The sequence below is a fragment of the Lycorma delicatula genome, chromosome 6 (assembly GCF_047948215.1).
Source record: "Lycorma delicatula isolate Av1 chromosome 6, ASM4794821v1, whole genome shotgun sequence".
Lineage (NCBI taxonomy): Eukaryota > Metazoa > Arthropoda > Insecta > Hemiptera > Fulgoridae > Lycorma > Lycorma delicatula.
Window position 1 is genome coordinate 141183537 of NC_134460.1, and position 17489 is coordinate 141201025.

General features: G+C 29.6%; 1 protein-coding gene across 1 annotated transcript in view; it reads left to right on the forward strand.

Moving 5' to 3' along the window:
* The window catches only part of LOC142326950 (uncharacterized), a 127752-nt gene that overhangs the window by 65940 nt on the left and 44323 nt on the right, over window positions 1-17489 (forward strand). Inside the window, exons 20-24 of the mRNA XM_075369681.1 lie at window positions 7007-7164; window positions 10760-10942; window positions 13033-13206; window positions 14568-14684; window positions 16914-17074. Of these exons, the coding sequence (XP_075225796.1) occupies window positions 7007-7164; window positions 10760-10942; window positions 13033-13206; window positions 14568-14684; window positions 16914-17074 (793 nt within the window). The remainder of the gene's footprint in view (window positions 1-7006; window positions 7165-10759; window positions 10943-13032; window positions 13207-14567; window positions 14685-16913; window positions 17075-17489) is intronic.

Below are 17489 nucleotides of genomic sequence, written 5' to 3' on the forward strand. Positions count from 1 at the left end.
ATGTATCTTGACAACTTAAGATCATATTTTTTGAATCGGCACCAGTAATTATTAATTTTAAAAATTTTAACTTTGTTTAATTTTTTAACTTTGCTGAAAAAAAAACTTAATCAACATGAATTTAGGCAAACCTTTACTGAGTGTGTGGTCATATAAAATTTTATGATCTTAAAGAATACTCTGATAGATTCAATCTTGAACCACCACTCTTATGTAATAGAATGTTGCAAAAATGATGAAATATTATGTAAATAAATGCAGAATTGTAGACTGTTGTAATTATTTTATTCTGCTTATTTAATATTATTTTTAATAAAAATGTTGTTCGTTTTTGAAATCTTATATAAGTGTTATTCCTTATCCTAGTTCTACAGAGCTTGAAGAGCCTTGACTCCATGTACTATCACATAGGAATGTGGCACAGGGAGCCATCTCTCTTTCTTGTCTTCCCCTTTCTTCTTCTAAAGAACCTCCTCCAGCCGTCGCTTAAACAATAATTTTTTATTTATCAATTCTTCTTTTTTCCCGTTTTATTTTATTCCAAGGCTGTGTTTTAGGATTCACTATTTGTTTTTTATATTTAGGTGTTAACTAAATACAAAATACACTCAGCCTCCCTGAGGGCTAAAAGGGGCTCATGGGTTTCTCTGGAGAACCAGGGATTCTTTTATTAGGGTTACTGTACCCTAACTAATAAACTCAGATATAAGATCCTAGGTGCTCATCGCCACTTTTTTCCTGTTGGGATAGGATTTGCTGGTTATGCAAACAGATAAATCTGCAAACCAGAGCACATCTTAGCATTAATGAAAACATATCAATGTCTCCACCAAATCTTACAAACAGCCATTTATCCATCTTTATCAATATGGGTTTGGGGCTGGCTTTGGCAGACTTGTATAAATGTTACAAGCATATAAATAAAAAGTAAAAATTATAAGTATATAAGCTTAAAAAACTTACTACTGATTTACCACATAACCAATCTGAATTATTTCCAAAGGTATTTTTTTAATTTATTGTAAGTTGTAACAACTGCTAAGATAAGGTTAACTATGTTGAAGTCTTTTTCACTTTCAGTCACTAGATTCTTGAGTATAATAGGCAAACAGGCTGCTGCTTGAGTCACTTAGGCAATCCCAGAAGTTTTATATCAGTTCAATTCATTTTAAAAATAAATTTTGCTTGGTAATAATCTGTTAACAGAATTGTTTTTTTTTTTTACTTAATTTTCCTCTTACTAAATGGACTGAATCTGATAATCCCATAAATTCATCTGATGTGCCTGTTGTGTAAATCTTTCTAGTTAACATAGTTGGAACATAAAATATGTTTCTTGCAAATGGCTTTTTTCATACAGTCAATGTTTTTATAGGCCTACTCATCAGACTGAAATTAAAAATAAAAACTGGTACAAAAAAAATATTTAATTCATATTTTGACTTTTTGAAATCAACATTAAATTAAGGTTAGTTAATTGTAGGTAACTATTATTAACGCCTACCTTTATAAGTCATAATTAAAGACCTTGTTACTTTTTAGTGACAGTCTATTTGATGAATTTTTACGTTAATTTTCTATTTAATTTTTATTTAAAATAATTAGAAAAATAAAATAACTATTTTAAAATTTACAAAAAATTATGAAGTATATTTTTTGACTGACTACATTAAACATCATAATTTTAATGTAATTTTTACAAATTCATAATTTTTAAAATAAGTTCTGCGTTTCTGTTTCATCTATTAAGGAAAAATCAAGTTTTTTTATTGTATTATTAAATATACCATTTTTTTTTTGTCTTTAGTCATTTGACTGGTTTGATGCAGCTCTCCAAGATTCCCTATCTAGTGCTAGTCGTTTCATTTCAGTATACCCTCTACATCCTACATCCCTAACAATTTGTTTTACATATTCCAAACGTGGCCTGCCTACACAATTTTTCCCTTCTACCTGTCCTTCCAATATTAAAGCGACTATTCCAGGATGCCTTAGTATGTGGCCTATAAGTCTGTCTCTTCTTTTAACTATATTTTTCCAAATGTTTCTTTCTTCATCTATTTGCCGCAATACCTCTTCATTTGTCACTTTATCCACCCATCTGATTTTTAACATTCTGCTATAGCACCACATTTCAAAAGCTTCTAATCTTTTCTTCTCAGATACTCCGATTGTCCAAGTTTCACTTCCACATAAAGCGACACTCCAAACATATACTTTCAAAAATCTTTTCCTGACATTTAAATTAATTTTTGATGTAAACAAATTATATTTCTTACTGAAGGCTCGTTTCGCTTGTGCTATTCAGCATTTTATATCGCTCCTGCTTCGTCCATCTTTAGTAATTCTACTTCCCAAATAACAAAATTCTTCTACCTCCATAATCTTTTTTCCTCCTATTTTCACATTCAGTGGTCCAGCTTTGTTTTTTCTACTACATTTCATTACTTTTGTTTTGTTCTTGTTTATTTTCATGCGATAGTTCTTGCGTAGGACTTCATCTATGCCGTTCATTGTTTCTTCTAAATCCTTTTTACTCTCGGCTAGAATTACTATATCATCAGCAAATCGTAGCATCTTTATCTTTTCACCTTGTACTGTTACAAAATATACCATGTGTAGATAAATTTCATTAAATCTAAATTTATTCTGTTCAATGAACACAGTAATTAGATAATTTAAACGTGCGATATTAATTTCTAACAACCGGTTTTTCTGGTATTCCACATCTTCAGTTTGTAATAAATTCTGTATTTATTACATAAACTTATCCTTTTTAATGATGTCATTTTTTACCAGAATTATGTTTTCTATTTTCAAATTTTAAATATTATAAGCGTACATGTAATTTTACTATCCAGTAGTGGAATAATTTAATATTTAAAATGTGCTGTTTGCCTTTGTTCTATAAACCAAATAATTCCTTTAGCATAATATTTCTCAGACTGAAGATTGTATTGATATGAAAGGGATTATGAAATAATTTTATTAGGAAAAAAATCATTTATTGTAACATTTTACATGCATTTATAAGTACATATGTAAAGAAGATAATTAATGAGATAAGGTTTTAGCACAACCATAAATGAAAAACAGTTTTCTCAGAGGTAAGATGTGGTGTAAATTTCCATATTCATTTTGATCAGCAAGCCAAAACATATCTAAATCTTCAAATGTGACTTGTAGTTGTAACATTATGTGATAAAAACCAGCAGACATTTTGATGAGCTGGTTGTGAATCTCAGTTGATAACTTAGCAGCTGCACAACATTTTCACTAATTGGATTCAGTACCCATCTCTTGAGAAATCATTTTTATGTTGTGCAAAATTTCCATCAACTGAATTTTTAGCTTGTGCAAATGCATCTTCATGCTATCTCATGTCTTAAATAGATGCTTGTTGATTTCTCAATGCAATTTTCTTTAATATAATTTCAAGGTTTGCTTTCATGATCCAAATGGATATTTAGTTTCCAAGTGTTGAATAACTTTGATGGCTTCATGCTTTCATCGGAGAGAACTTGAAAACTAACTACGCACTGTGGCTTTCCATCCAGTGATATAAAACCATAATTTAAATAACTATTATTTAATCTTGTCTTTTTACACATTAATTCACTGGGTATAGATGGTTCACTTGGTTTTTCACAAATTCATCCATTTTGTACAAAAATCTAATTGAAAAAAAACCAGTTACACCGTTTGAACCGCGCACTAAAAAACCAAAACCTCAATTATTATTTTCAATGAAAATACACTTTTAGAAACTTAAACAAAGACACCAGATACATGCTTCGCATTTGAAACTAAACTGACAACATTCTGCAATCCCTTATGCCTCTTTTATACTGCTGATTGCATGTGTTCTCAAACATATCATATGCATGTTTGAACAGGTGTTCTCAAGTGAATATTATGCAAACAAACCAGTTACAAGGAGCACATACACATCAAGTCAGAACCTGTAAATTGCCCATGTTTGTACTCTTCATACATGTATGTTCATACCAGTCACTATCAATGCAGCTAAATAGTTTTAACTAGGTTTCATTGGTTTGAAGTTGGGGGATTGCAAATTTTGGGGGTTGTGGAGGTAAAAAGGTTGAGATTACTGCTCTAGAATATAAACCATATAATCACGTTATAAAATATTTAAATAAAAATAATAGAAAGGAATTCAAAATTAAATATAACAAATGTAACAATATTTAAAATTTGGGTAAAACCATTTATATAAAATTTCTTTACAGAACATTACACAGCGTACAAAATTAAAAAAAGAGGTATATAACCATGTACCATGTACCATGTAGCTAACCATTTGTTAGTATGCAATCATAGAATTACAGATTGAAAAAACAATTTTGGAGATTCGTGATAAAGATAAAAAAAAATAAAGTAGAGAAATTTATAAATATAAACAAAGACATCTAAATACAATCTAACAGTTGGTAATAATAATAATAATAATAATAGAACAAAGAAAAATGCGGTTCTAGACAGCAAAATTATATGTTTACTTATAATGTTATTTAAAGACAATAGAAAACATTCAGGAAAAAAGACAAGTCTTTAAAAAGAATAAGTTTTAATGTAAACTGAGCCAAATGGAGAAGTAGTTCCAGTAGATAAATGATTTATAGTATAAGCTGCAGGATGTGTAAATACATGGATGGAAATGTCTGCCGAGGCTTTTACATCAGTGGCATCCTTACAGGAAACAAACTGATGACTCTGTTGTGTTTTATCAAGTTCATTGTTTTATCCTGTTCATTCATAGAGGGTCTGAAAGATGACCTCTGATGATGCCCATCAGGGCTAGGAATGGTGGTGTGGTGACCAGGATCATCACAAGGTGTGTGGGGTGTCTTCCCCTATGGAGTCTGGATGTAGTTTATAAAGATAACAGGATATACAGGCATAAATTAGACATATATATATATATATATATACACAGGTGTATATTAAATTATATATATATATATAGGTATTTATAAAAACCATTCAAAGAATTAAGAGATGGTCCCCCCTCACATTGAAATAAAGAAGAAACTTTATATCAACTTATGTCTGGAAACGCTTAGTTCACCAGCTATCTGTTATTTTGTATTTTTAGCATGAATTGATATCTCAAGAATGGTTAATTGTATAGAGCTGAAATTTTTTATAGCTAGGATTCCTAGAGGTTTACTTTTTAAAAAATGATCCTGACCTCTCAATCCATTTCAAAATGGCAGCCATGTAAACTTTTTTATTTTTATATCTTTGCAACCGCTTTTTTATTTAAATGTTAAGCTTTTTATGAAAGAAGTTGACACCTTATTTATTTAAATCTATTCATAAATAAAGCTAAAAAAATTCTTGAGCCACTCTAGATTAAAAAACCAGTTTTTATTTCCTCCAGAATAAAATCAAATCATTCAACACAATCTCGGCTGGAGTAATTTTATTAAAGTTATCATGTAATAAATTAATAAAGATACTCGTATTAAACAAAATTAGATATTATTTAAATCATGAAAATATTATTGCAATAATTTTATTATTATTTTATCTTCACTTTTTTTACAATTATTTTGTAAACTATTTTGTAGATTGATTTAAGTTATAATTACTTACTTTTTATATTAATTAGGTATTTTATAACAGTTCTGATCAGTGTTTTCCTTTGATATCCTGGTTTCCTTTGATCCTTCCAGCCATGGTGGGACAGTCCCTTTTCCATATGTTTTGTAGCTTACTTATCTCCTCCTGATGTAATCTATTTCATGTTAAGGTCATAAGGTCATTTGCTTTCCTGAGAACTGTAGTTCAAGCATGCACATTAGCAGCTTAGACACCACTACTTGTCCATGGTCAAGAATGTATTGTGCAGTTTATGTGGTACAAAACATCGACACAACTCAAATTAATAACTTATACAAGATATCAAAATTAATATTTTGATAACTACAAATTTATCCCTTTTTAGTAGTTGAATTGTCAGTTCCGGCTTGCATTTTTAAGAATGTCATTGATCAACTTTTATCTATGAGAATAATTCGTCTGGTTCCAATTATTAAATATTCACGATGTATTTTAATATAACTATATTAATGGTTTCAGATGTGTTAATGAGGCTGATTATTATTGTCAGCAAAGAGAATTAATATTACCATTTATTTTTAACTGTTAGGTATCTACTTCATGCTCCTTAATTCCAAATTATTTTTTTAATATTTTTTTAAAATATCATAACTGAAAGGTAAAATAATACACGGCCAAATTTTTTACATAAAAGTTAGAGTATGAATTGTGAATATTAGCAATCGCCTTCATTGCTGATATGCAACTACTATGAGCAATTCAGCAGCTTTATAATTAATATTTTGAAGTTTATAATTTGCAAAATTGTTTTTTAGTGTAAATCATAAACATGAGACTTTTTTTCCCAGAAACGACAACAAATGAAGATTACAATCATTTTGTCATAAAGTAAAGATTTTGTTTCTGAATTAATCTCACCAAGAAGTCTTTACTTCACAAAACATCTAGCTTATGAATCCATTGAACCAATTTCAAATATTTTTATAATACATAGTAATTACATTATTTATGCATTTAATAATGTGTCATTTTTTTTAATGAATAATTTTAATCAGATTTGTACTTTTTGTATTTGATATGAATGAGACAGACATGCTTTATAATTACATGAATTTGTCAGTAATAATCTGCTGTATTTTTTCAGGTAAGAACAATTATAAAAACAAATTATTTGTACATAATTTATGCAAAATAGTAGGACATAGATGAAACTTTTAAAACAAATGTACTCCACAAATTAATATTCATTCATGGAATACAGTTATTGGAGAATAAATACTTTGGGATACTTTTCTTATAAATGACTTATAATCTAGAGACTTACAATTTCTTTCTCTTAGGTTTTTGTTTACTTGAGTTAAAAAATAGTGACAATTATGAAATATATCATGAATTGAAATACTTATTACAATTTTTATAGGATATGAAAAAGTTAAAAATACATAAAGCAGTGAAAGTGTCAGAGATGACCGAAGAGCCTGTGCCTTCTGGATATTTATTTTCAGCTGGACATAGAGCACATCCAAATATTGATTATTTGGAACCATTTAATCATTATGGATTTCTTAGTGGATTAAGGTATAAATCTCTAATTTATAGAATTGAGTTTTTCATCTACATTATCAAAATTAATTTTTAGTTAATCATTTATTGTTTAAAATAAAATCTATGGAATTTGTTAGATTTACTTTCATTATTTGATAAAAAGATGTGGAAGGAATAAAAAGTAAAATGGAAGAATAGTAATACCCTGAAAAAAGATAACATAATAAGCATAAAAAAGTAGTTTGATGTCAGTGTTAAATAATATTCTCAGATGTCTGAGAATATTATGGAATATAAAGCTTTGTAAACGTTTTGTCAAATGTGTTTAAGTGGAAACAAGGGAACATCAGCATGAATATAAAATATAATTTTACAGGATTAGTTAGATAATAATAGCAACAAAACCTTTCTTCACCTGTAAAACAAAATGTACAAAAAAGAATGTCTGAGTTTTAAAGCTTTTTAGTATCTCTTAACTTTGACTTACAGTGATGAATCATGAATAAAATGAAAGTGTAACAACAGTTTTTCCCTAAAAACTGTTCACATTCAGCACATTTTTTCCAGATAGCTTACAATTATGATTTCAAGGAGCTTGTCTGGAATAATGGATGCGACAGCTGCTTCAATCCCGTGTCCCAATCAGGTAGATCAGTAGATAGTGGAGGCGCATATACAATATCTTCTGAGAAAAAATGACATGGGTCAGATAGGGTGATCTTATTTGTGGTGAGGTTATCACAAATAAGCTCTGTCATTAGATTCATGCTGACCGATCCAATGGTTGGGGAAGTGTCATTCAACCAATTCCATACAGAGTTATGCCAGCAAGGAGGCACAACATCTTGCTGCCAAATAAAATTCTCTGGTCCATGTTGCTGTTGAGCAATGAGTATATCTAAAGAGCAATTGTTATGCAGCATATCTAAAGAATAGTTGTGTATGCAGCATAGCTAAAGAGCAGTTGTATATGCGGCATATCTAAGTTATAATCTCCTGTTATACTTGCTTCAGCAAAAATTGATGTTGAATCAATTGATATTAATTAAATCAATAACCTGTAAACTTGTCGAGATATTATGCCATCAATGAATGTTATTGTCACTTGAAAGATTACATTAAACTTACCATGCAATGAACATTGAACTGGAACTACAGATTCTCATTTGGCAAGTTGCAAAATGCAGAGAAGGCTTTCTTTACAAGAGTCATCTTCTTTGCTAATGGCACTGTCAAGTGGAAATATAAGAAACCAATTGCTCATGCATGCAATTAAAATTCCCCTTTTTGATCTTTGATTTTTGATTCTAGCCTTAAATCAACGCTGTACATCTTTTATTACAAAGTTAAACCCAGATATTCTTTTCTGTACACCTGGTACAATGAACTATGAGTTCATCTTTGTAATGGAGACATATTGAAAAATGCATGTAACAATAAAAATTTACCTATTTTAATGGACAGAGAAGCTTTCAGAAAGATGAAAGAGAGAGAAAATAAAGAAAGAAGATTGTAGAAGAAATGACAAAGGGATTATTTTTAGAAAAGTGTAGAAGGCAGATAATGAAAATTACTATATTTGAACAATCAAAACAGGTAGGGTACTGATTCTGCAGGTCAATAGGTAGAAATACTGCCAAGGACCAGTGGAGAGTGACAGTTGATAGTTTCTCAAGTTTCAGTTCGGTGCAGTATGTGATACTGGTAATGGATTGGTAATGAGTGAAGAGTGCATCACGAATATTCCATTTTGGTCAGTGGTTGAAAACAAAAAAGCTTTTGCAGAGTTATTTGTGAACAGGAGTGAAAGTGACAGTATTCTGTTCATTCATAGAGTGTAGGGTAGTTCTTTTGTAAACAGTAAAAGTAAATAATACTTACACTAAGTAAATTGTAGATTTTTCTATTGTTATTGTATTAATTCAATATTAGTTTCTATTAGTTATTATAAAGTTTTTAGTAAATCTGATTGTATTTTGATAATACAATCATTATAATATAAACAAATAATATAATTTATTAAATAAATTTTGTTTTTTGAGTCGCTATTTTATGTATTACATGTTTTTTTTTTTTTTTTTATTTACTTTATACATTTGAGAATAATAAATTGTATTTATAAGAAATTTTTACATGTGTTAATCTCTCAATATCCTTGTTGAACCGTGAACACAAAATACTATTTTATACAAATGCCCACCAAATTCTGATTAATCAGAATTTGATCTTCCCTGCCCTTAGATTTAAAACTGACTTATCTAGTAGACTTACAAATTCTATTAATATTTAGTGTAATAATTTGTGATAGGTAATTACCACTATTACATGTTGTTAGTTATTAAACTTATTAGTAAGAACTTTTTATCATTAAAAATTAATGCTAAATTCTGTGTGAAAAGTTAATTTTAATGTACTTTATTTAGTTGTTAAATTTATTTGTTAATTGTTAAAAATTAAAATTGTTAAAATATTTTTCAAATGTAGATATAAAAGAAAAACAATGAACATTTGTATATTTATTATTTTCATTCAGTTATCTTGTTGAAGATTATTTAATTTAAAGAATAAGTGCATGAAGTGTATATCATTATAAAAGAAGAAACAATTCTGCTTGTAAGATTATAAAACAGTTGATATTATTAACCCAGTTAACCAGAAAATTTACTTAAAGTAACATATTTTTCATAACTGAGATTATTTAAATCTCAGTTATGAAAAATATGACTGCTAGAAAAAGAGTAACTTGAATAAGTAATAAAGGATATGTAATCAGGCTGATAAGTTTGTTTACCTGGGTTTCCCCATTGAATATTTTAGTATATGTATTTCATTGAATATATTAGTACATTAATAATTAAAAAAGACATGTGTAAATCAAATATATTATGTGGTTGATATAATATATATTAACAGTATAATATAATTTTGATAACTTTTATAACATGAATAATAGAATCAAAATGTTGAATGTGGTGGTTCCCTAGGGAAGTGCCCTTGGTGTTCCTTGCTTTTTTTAATTTTTATAAATGATCTTCAAAGTATCATGGTTACCTTGTTGACATATGTGATGCAACTGTTATCTGCATGATTAGTTAATTAACAGGATTAGTAAGTTCTCCATTAACAGTTCAGTATGTTGTTTATTGGATGAATTGTAAAGTAAATATAAATAACTACCTACAACTTGTTTCCTTCCAAACTTATTTGTATAATTTTTTTTTATGTGGTGGTTACTATTTTCATATTATTACACAGCCAAATGGGAATCCAGTGTGAATTATTAATTTTTGGTGATCTGTTGGAGCCTGTTTATTAAAAAATCTTTTTTAACCATTGTTTGCCATATTATCTCAGTTTTTACATGTAGTATGGTCTTGTGCACACTGACAATTTTCCCACATCCTGACATTTAGTAATGATATTTTTCTTTCAATTTTTAAAAAATAGGTTCCATGAGTTTCATTTTTTTTAAATCTGCATAAGTATTTTTTTTAACTGCATTATTAGTTAATTGGGTTTTCATATTATTCCTTAAGTGTTTTTATGTTCCTTCCCCCATGTTAGCTACTATTACATATTTCTACTTGAAGTTTTGTTGATTGAGTATTAAATTATCAGTATTTTCCAGATTTGTTCTGATGCCAATTACTATTAATCCAAACGGGCCTTTTATGTGGTGGTGGGAGGTTTTTAGAGGTTTATGTGCTTTTATATCAAGTATGATATTTCCTATTTTACCATATATTAGTATCTTCTATCCAAACTTTTTTTGGGTTGCATTTACTTTGGATTTATGTGCACTTGCTGATTTGTAAGTATCAAATTTATTCCTTTATTTATTTTTATTAGTAATTTCATATTTAAAATTCATTAAAATTTGACTATATTGATTGTATTAAATTAAATTATTAATTATATTGTACAAATTATCTTCAGAAATTTTTAATATTCTGTAATTGGTTTAAAAGTACTGTTGTGTTAAAGTAAGTTATAAAATTATATATATTTTCATTTTATTACTTCTTTTATACTTCTTTATTTTATTTTCATTTTATATTTTTTTTTTACTAAAGCCTGTAATCTTGCCTTTATATAATCTCAGGACAACTATTTCTGGATAATTGTGCATAGAGAACACTAGTAATAAAGGCACAAGCACACAAACTGGATTTGAATTTAATATCTTTAACTAGGATTTAATGAAGTAGTTAATGTTACAAAAGACTGATAATTATGTGCTATAATGTTTTGTAATGTTAACTTTTGATTTTGTTTTTTTGCGGATATTTTCTGTACGTCATTTTTCTTCATTTAACTGTGTATACCAAATAAAATATGGACTTGAATGAAAATGAAATCTAACAAGGACAGACAGTCAGCTTACAACTGAACTTTTGTTGATGTCTTTTTACAGGATGATAGGAGGGAGATCCCTACTTTAAATCCAAAATGGCAATTTTAGTGTAAGAAAAAAGAAAAAGTTAAGACATGCAGACTCGAAACCAATATCTCTTGATTATGAGACTGGAATTCTCACACCACTCTGCTATTGCTGATGCTGCTGTGATTGTAATTATATAAATGAGGTACTTGAATCACTTGAAAATCTTGAAATTGAGTTTACTCCAAAATGGAGCCAAGTTGGCAGCTGACACTTCTCTAATAATTTGATTTAATGTTATGAAATCAACATGCAGCAATCAGGATAGAGAACTTTCATTATTTTTCTGGGTTTAAAAGAAAAGTAATAATGTAACAATGCATCAATTTTGTATCAAATTCTTTTCAAATCCAGAAACTTGAACACAACTTGTCAGATGTTTAGGTGAGCACTTTGTTAAGGCCAAGCACAAAAACAAGTACAGGTAATATTCAAATACAGTTTTAAAATCAGGTACCAGTCTGTTTTAAATGTTCAATGTTCTTGTCTGATTTTTCCATTGAAACTTGCTTCAAAATGTAACAAATGTGGATGAGCCAACCTGCAAGACCAAAGTGGAGAAAAGCAACTATTCTGTCACAGGAACTCAACGCGCAGTATGTTGCTACTAAATTTGTTTCAAGGCTGCTCAGCATACAGCATACCAGCATCATGTTCAAGTCTTTATTGAGATGAGAAAACTTTCTGAAACTAGTTCACACTTCATTTCCAGCATCATTGTGAGTGAGAATCACTTCTAAGGGCTATGACCCTGAAACAAAGCACCACAGTGGAATAGTTGGAAGTTTGCTTTTTGACTCTTGATGATATTGTGCACAAACATTCTCTTTCAGGAGATCAAATTTAACCAGTTATACTGTGATATTCTGAAGCGACTGAGAGAGGAAATTTGATGCAAACAGACTGAAAAGTGCCCAAACAAATCTTGGTTTCAGTATCATGACAAGGGAATGGAGAACAATAATTTTTTAGCTAATTTATTTATTTTTATAAGCTAATTTTGGAAACTTTAGCTAACAATTCCATATTTCTGTTTGAATTTATTATTTTAACATGTATTTTAGATAAATATAAAAAAACTCCTAAATACTATGTATACTATTGTATAAAATCATAAATATTATGTACTAAGATGCATTATTTTTATTCTTCTGTACTTTCTTGTAATTTTGACATTCTTGTCTTAACTGAGACTTTTCTTGATTACTATAGTGAAAAGTGATAAGCTATTTGATGGATGTTTGCACAGTTTTCCATGAGAGTAGCCTTAGGTACCACCATTTTTGGTTTGTAGATTAGATTGTAGTATTTTGTTTGATGTTAAGAAGACTGTTGGTTGGAGTTTTTACATTGATATTAAAGAAGTAATATTTAACTTTTTTTTAGCTACAATGTACTATATTTATTTTCAGAAATATTTTATTACTTTACTTTGTTACCGTGTAATTTTATTATTACAGATATCTTAGACTGCATATCTGTTACTATAATGATAATGGATTGTTAGTGTTGCATCCATTAAGCACAGCATTGCATTATTTTAAAACTGGATTTATAGTTGATTTCATTGCATGGTGCCCAATTAATTATTTAGTACCACCTCATCCACATTCAAAAAGACAAGGATTTTATTGGTATGAATTGTATACAGTTTTAATATTATTAATAAATGAATCAAGTAAGTTATAAATCAAAATTCCCTATCTTCGATTGTTAGATAATCTTCAGTCTTGTTTTTTTTATTACATTAAAAAAAAAAGGCATTTGATTATTAATAATTATTTATTTTTAGTCTTATATTTCATACACATACTCTTCTGATGATCTGAGAAGTTAGAAGTTTTTTTATTGTTTTTTAACTAGTAGAATTTTCAGACTGTGAGATATGTCTTGCTTTTTGAATACTATGAAAATATGTAGCCAGAAAGGTCTGGCTGTTAAGATGAATGGAATGATTACAACTTTTTCTTAGTACCAAATTTGATTTATTCTCTGATAATTTTTTTTTTTTTTTATCTTTTTCCTGTTTTCTTCTATATGATTATTTATACTGTAGATACATATTTTTTCATTAATATTAAGTCTGGTCTGATTTTGGTGTATTTATTATAGTTATATATTACAGTTTACAGTAATTTTGATTACTGTTATTCAGATTGTACGTGTGGTGTTGTTAAATTATTGGTGTATGTATATATTTGTAAAAGGTTCAGTATCTGCAGTCATTCAATTTAATTTTGATAGTTCTGACTGATTGATTGATTTGCTGTATTGTTGTGATTGGCAAAAAAGGCTTGTTTTCAGCTCCTTTTACCAGTTACGCTGCTTCTAATGATCTTGTCTGTTTCCTGAAGAGGGTAGTTCATGATGAGTGGTAAAGTGAGTGGAGTGCTATTATGATCAATAAACTTCACCCAATAAAGGACAGTGTTTTTCACTGTGGAGCTCATCATGTAGAAATAACCGTCGAGAGGAGGTCTGCTGTTTGCGATTGGGACACGCTAGGCTCACTCATGGATATCTGATGATTCAAATAGATGCACCAGTTTGTGCTCGCTATGACTGCCAACTATCAGTGCACCACATCCATGTGGATTGTAACTGTTATGCGGGATTGTGTCACAAATTTAAACTAGGGGCTAACATGCTATCTTATGCTTTATGATTTCTTAGGGCCATCCATGATTTACTGTTTCAGCTATTTATGTCATTTACCACAAAGCAGATGGTAATTTTATATTACCTTAATCAGATACATAGACTGATATATCTTTGTGTTTTATTTTAATCTTTTCAAACAAATTTTTAATGCTTTTTAAACTTGTGAAGTCCTTTTAGAATCACCCAGCTGTCTGAAATGAGATAATATTTTACAATTAATTAATTTTAATATTTTGTCGTTAATGATTATAAAATTTGTACTATCAATGTTTATTATTGTCATAGCAAACTTATTAATAGGTTATTTAAATGTTTTTTTTTTTTTTTTTGGCAGGATTAATGATCCAATTGATTTGGTTAGATGCAATAGGTTGCTTCAGATGCATAGATTAATATCTTGGTTTGTATATCAAGAAAAACAAATTCTAAGGAAAACTGTTGTCTTCATAACGTAAGTTATGTTAATTATTTTATTAGATTGCAATATTATTATATTTTTGGGTTGCAAAAATTAGTTCAACATTCTGTGATTTGTAGTGCAATAAATTTGGGAACTGTCATTATGAGCTAAAAGTATTTATTGAAAACTCTTGATGCAGTTTCATTTATGTTCATGATGATCAGTGAGTATAATTATTTAAAACTATCATCTTTTTAAATGTCAAACTGAAGTCAAATTGGTTAAATACATAGTCTTTGAAAACTCAGTTCTACTGGAAATCAAAACCTTTTGATGTTGTTATTGCTGGCAATTCTGATCTAGGAAAACACATATTTCTGTGTCAAAAATTATAAAATTTATGTATTTAAATTAGCAGTTGCACATAAAAGAACAAATGCAATTACAGTGTTCAATTTTATGATACAAGACAACAGAATGTTGTCTTGTATCATAAAAAAACCAGAAAAAATAGGTAACTGAAAATAAAAAAGGACATTAAATATCTAAAAAATCTGATTTGGACACCACATGACTTCTTTATATTCCTATTAAATTACGCATTCACATTTTTTGCTGCACTTCATTTAAACTTATTTCATTTGAGAGTGAGATACGATCCTCCAATTTGGATTGTTATTAAATTGTATTGTGGTGGACACCACATTTCATCACTTTTTTTTGCGGTGTCTGTATCAGCATTTTATATAAGATTATATATTAATTTTGTTTCAAGTCACTGAAGTAGATATGTGGTGTAAGTGAACGTGTCTGATCCGTAACCATGAATACATCGGTTCGAATCAGACTTAATATGCAACTTTACGAGGGTAAGTCAATTATTATCTGCAATTTAGTTGTATTTTTGTTTATGTTGGTAGTACTGTTGTGTTGTGTAGATGACACATGCGTCGTTTAATTGTTTTTATGATTGTGCAGGTTTGATACTGCTAGGTTAGTTCCATTATTGCTGTTGCAGTTAACCATGGCTGCTCCGCTTTCTGTGTGCACCAAAGAAGTGTAACGTTCAGTGATCCGTTTTTTGTGGTCAGAAGGTGTATCAGGGGCTGAAATTCATCGAAGACTTTTGGTACAGTATGGGAACAGTGTGTTGCCGCAACGGAGTGTCTACAAATGGATTGAAAAATTAAAAAATGGTTGCACAAGTGTTATGCACGACAAAGGAGCCAGACGACCGTTTACCGCCACAAATGAGGAAAAACATTGAGCGTGCACGTGACATGGTTTTCTTAGACAGACGAAAAACTATTGACGATATGGCACATCATCTGCAAATTAATCACGGTTCTGCCTACGAAATCATCCACAACAGACTTGGGTTTCATAAAGTCTGTGCAAGATGGATCTCAAAACAACTCACACAGTTGGATAAACAAACGCGCTTGGACATCTACCAAAAACATTTGGATCACTATGGTAACGAACAGGAATCTTCGTAGACAGCATCACTGGTGACAAAACATGGATCCATCATTACGAGTCGAAGAATAAACGGCAGAGTATGGAATGGAAACATCCAAATTCGCCCTGCAAAAAAAAGTTCAAGACCCAACCATCCGCAGGAAAACTGATACTTACAGTTTTTGGGACTCACAAGGCCCAGTACTGGAGCATTATGTGGAAAGGGACACAACAATAAACAGTGCACATTACGGTGAGATGCCTACTGTCAAGCTGAAACCTGCAATTTGAAGCAAACGCCGAGCACTGCTGTCGAAAGGTGTTGTGTTGTTGCATGACAATGCCCGCCCGCTTACTGCTGCCCACACTGCTGAAACGCTCCAAAAACTCAAATTTGAAGTACTGGCTTGTCCTCCGTATAGTCCTGATCTTGTCCCCCTTCTGACCACCACTTGTTTGGTCCTTTCAAAGAGACATTAAGGGGCTGTCGATTTACCTCAGACGAAACAGTGAAAGAAGCGGTGCATTCCTAGTTCGCAGCTCAACCAAAAACCTTTTTTGTGCAACGATGGGCCAAGTGCGTTGAAATGCAAGAGGACTATGTTGAAAAATGATGTACATGTAAGTTTCCTATTTGCATTGCAATAAAATTTATGACTACATTGCAGATAATAGTTGATATTACCCTCATATTTTTTAACTTTTTTTTTTGTAATTTTATGTCATTTTGTATATATTATTCTTCAAATATTATTTTACTATTTAATAAATAATATGGTAAGAAATTTCATTTTTTAATTTAATTTAATTTTTTATTAGATTCTCAAAGTATTTCTTGATTTCAATAGTATTCCTGAATACCCTAGCAGCCTGGCTAGAAATTCTGACAGTTAATTTTATTTACAATCCAGTAACTAAGGAAGTTGATTGGTCAACATTAAAACAGCGTCATTCATGGATATATACTTATAATCCTGATTGTAAGTATATTATAATAATCATAGTATGAAATTGTTTTGTTGATTATTGTGTGTTAAACTTCACCATCTACTTTTTAGGGGAAAAAATATTATTTGACATTGAATATTTAATAAAATCATGTAGTTTGCTATTCAAGTTCAAATATGAATGTATTAATGTGTGATGTCCATAGTTGTTGACCTAGTTGAAGAAAGTTCTATTCCAATTTGACTATTATCCAACTATTATGACTCTCATAAAATTGCTTCTGTCAGGTGCTGTAAATACTAGCTTTACTATGTATAAATATATATACTGTAGTAGTTAAATAAAAAATAAAAATATATTTAAAAACATAAAACAAAACATGAGATATGTGAAAGTACTTAACATCTTGATCGGTCAGTTTTGTCTACTGTTCCTGAAATATTGTGT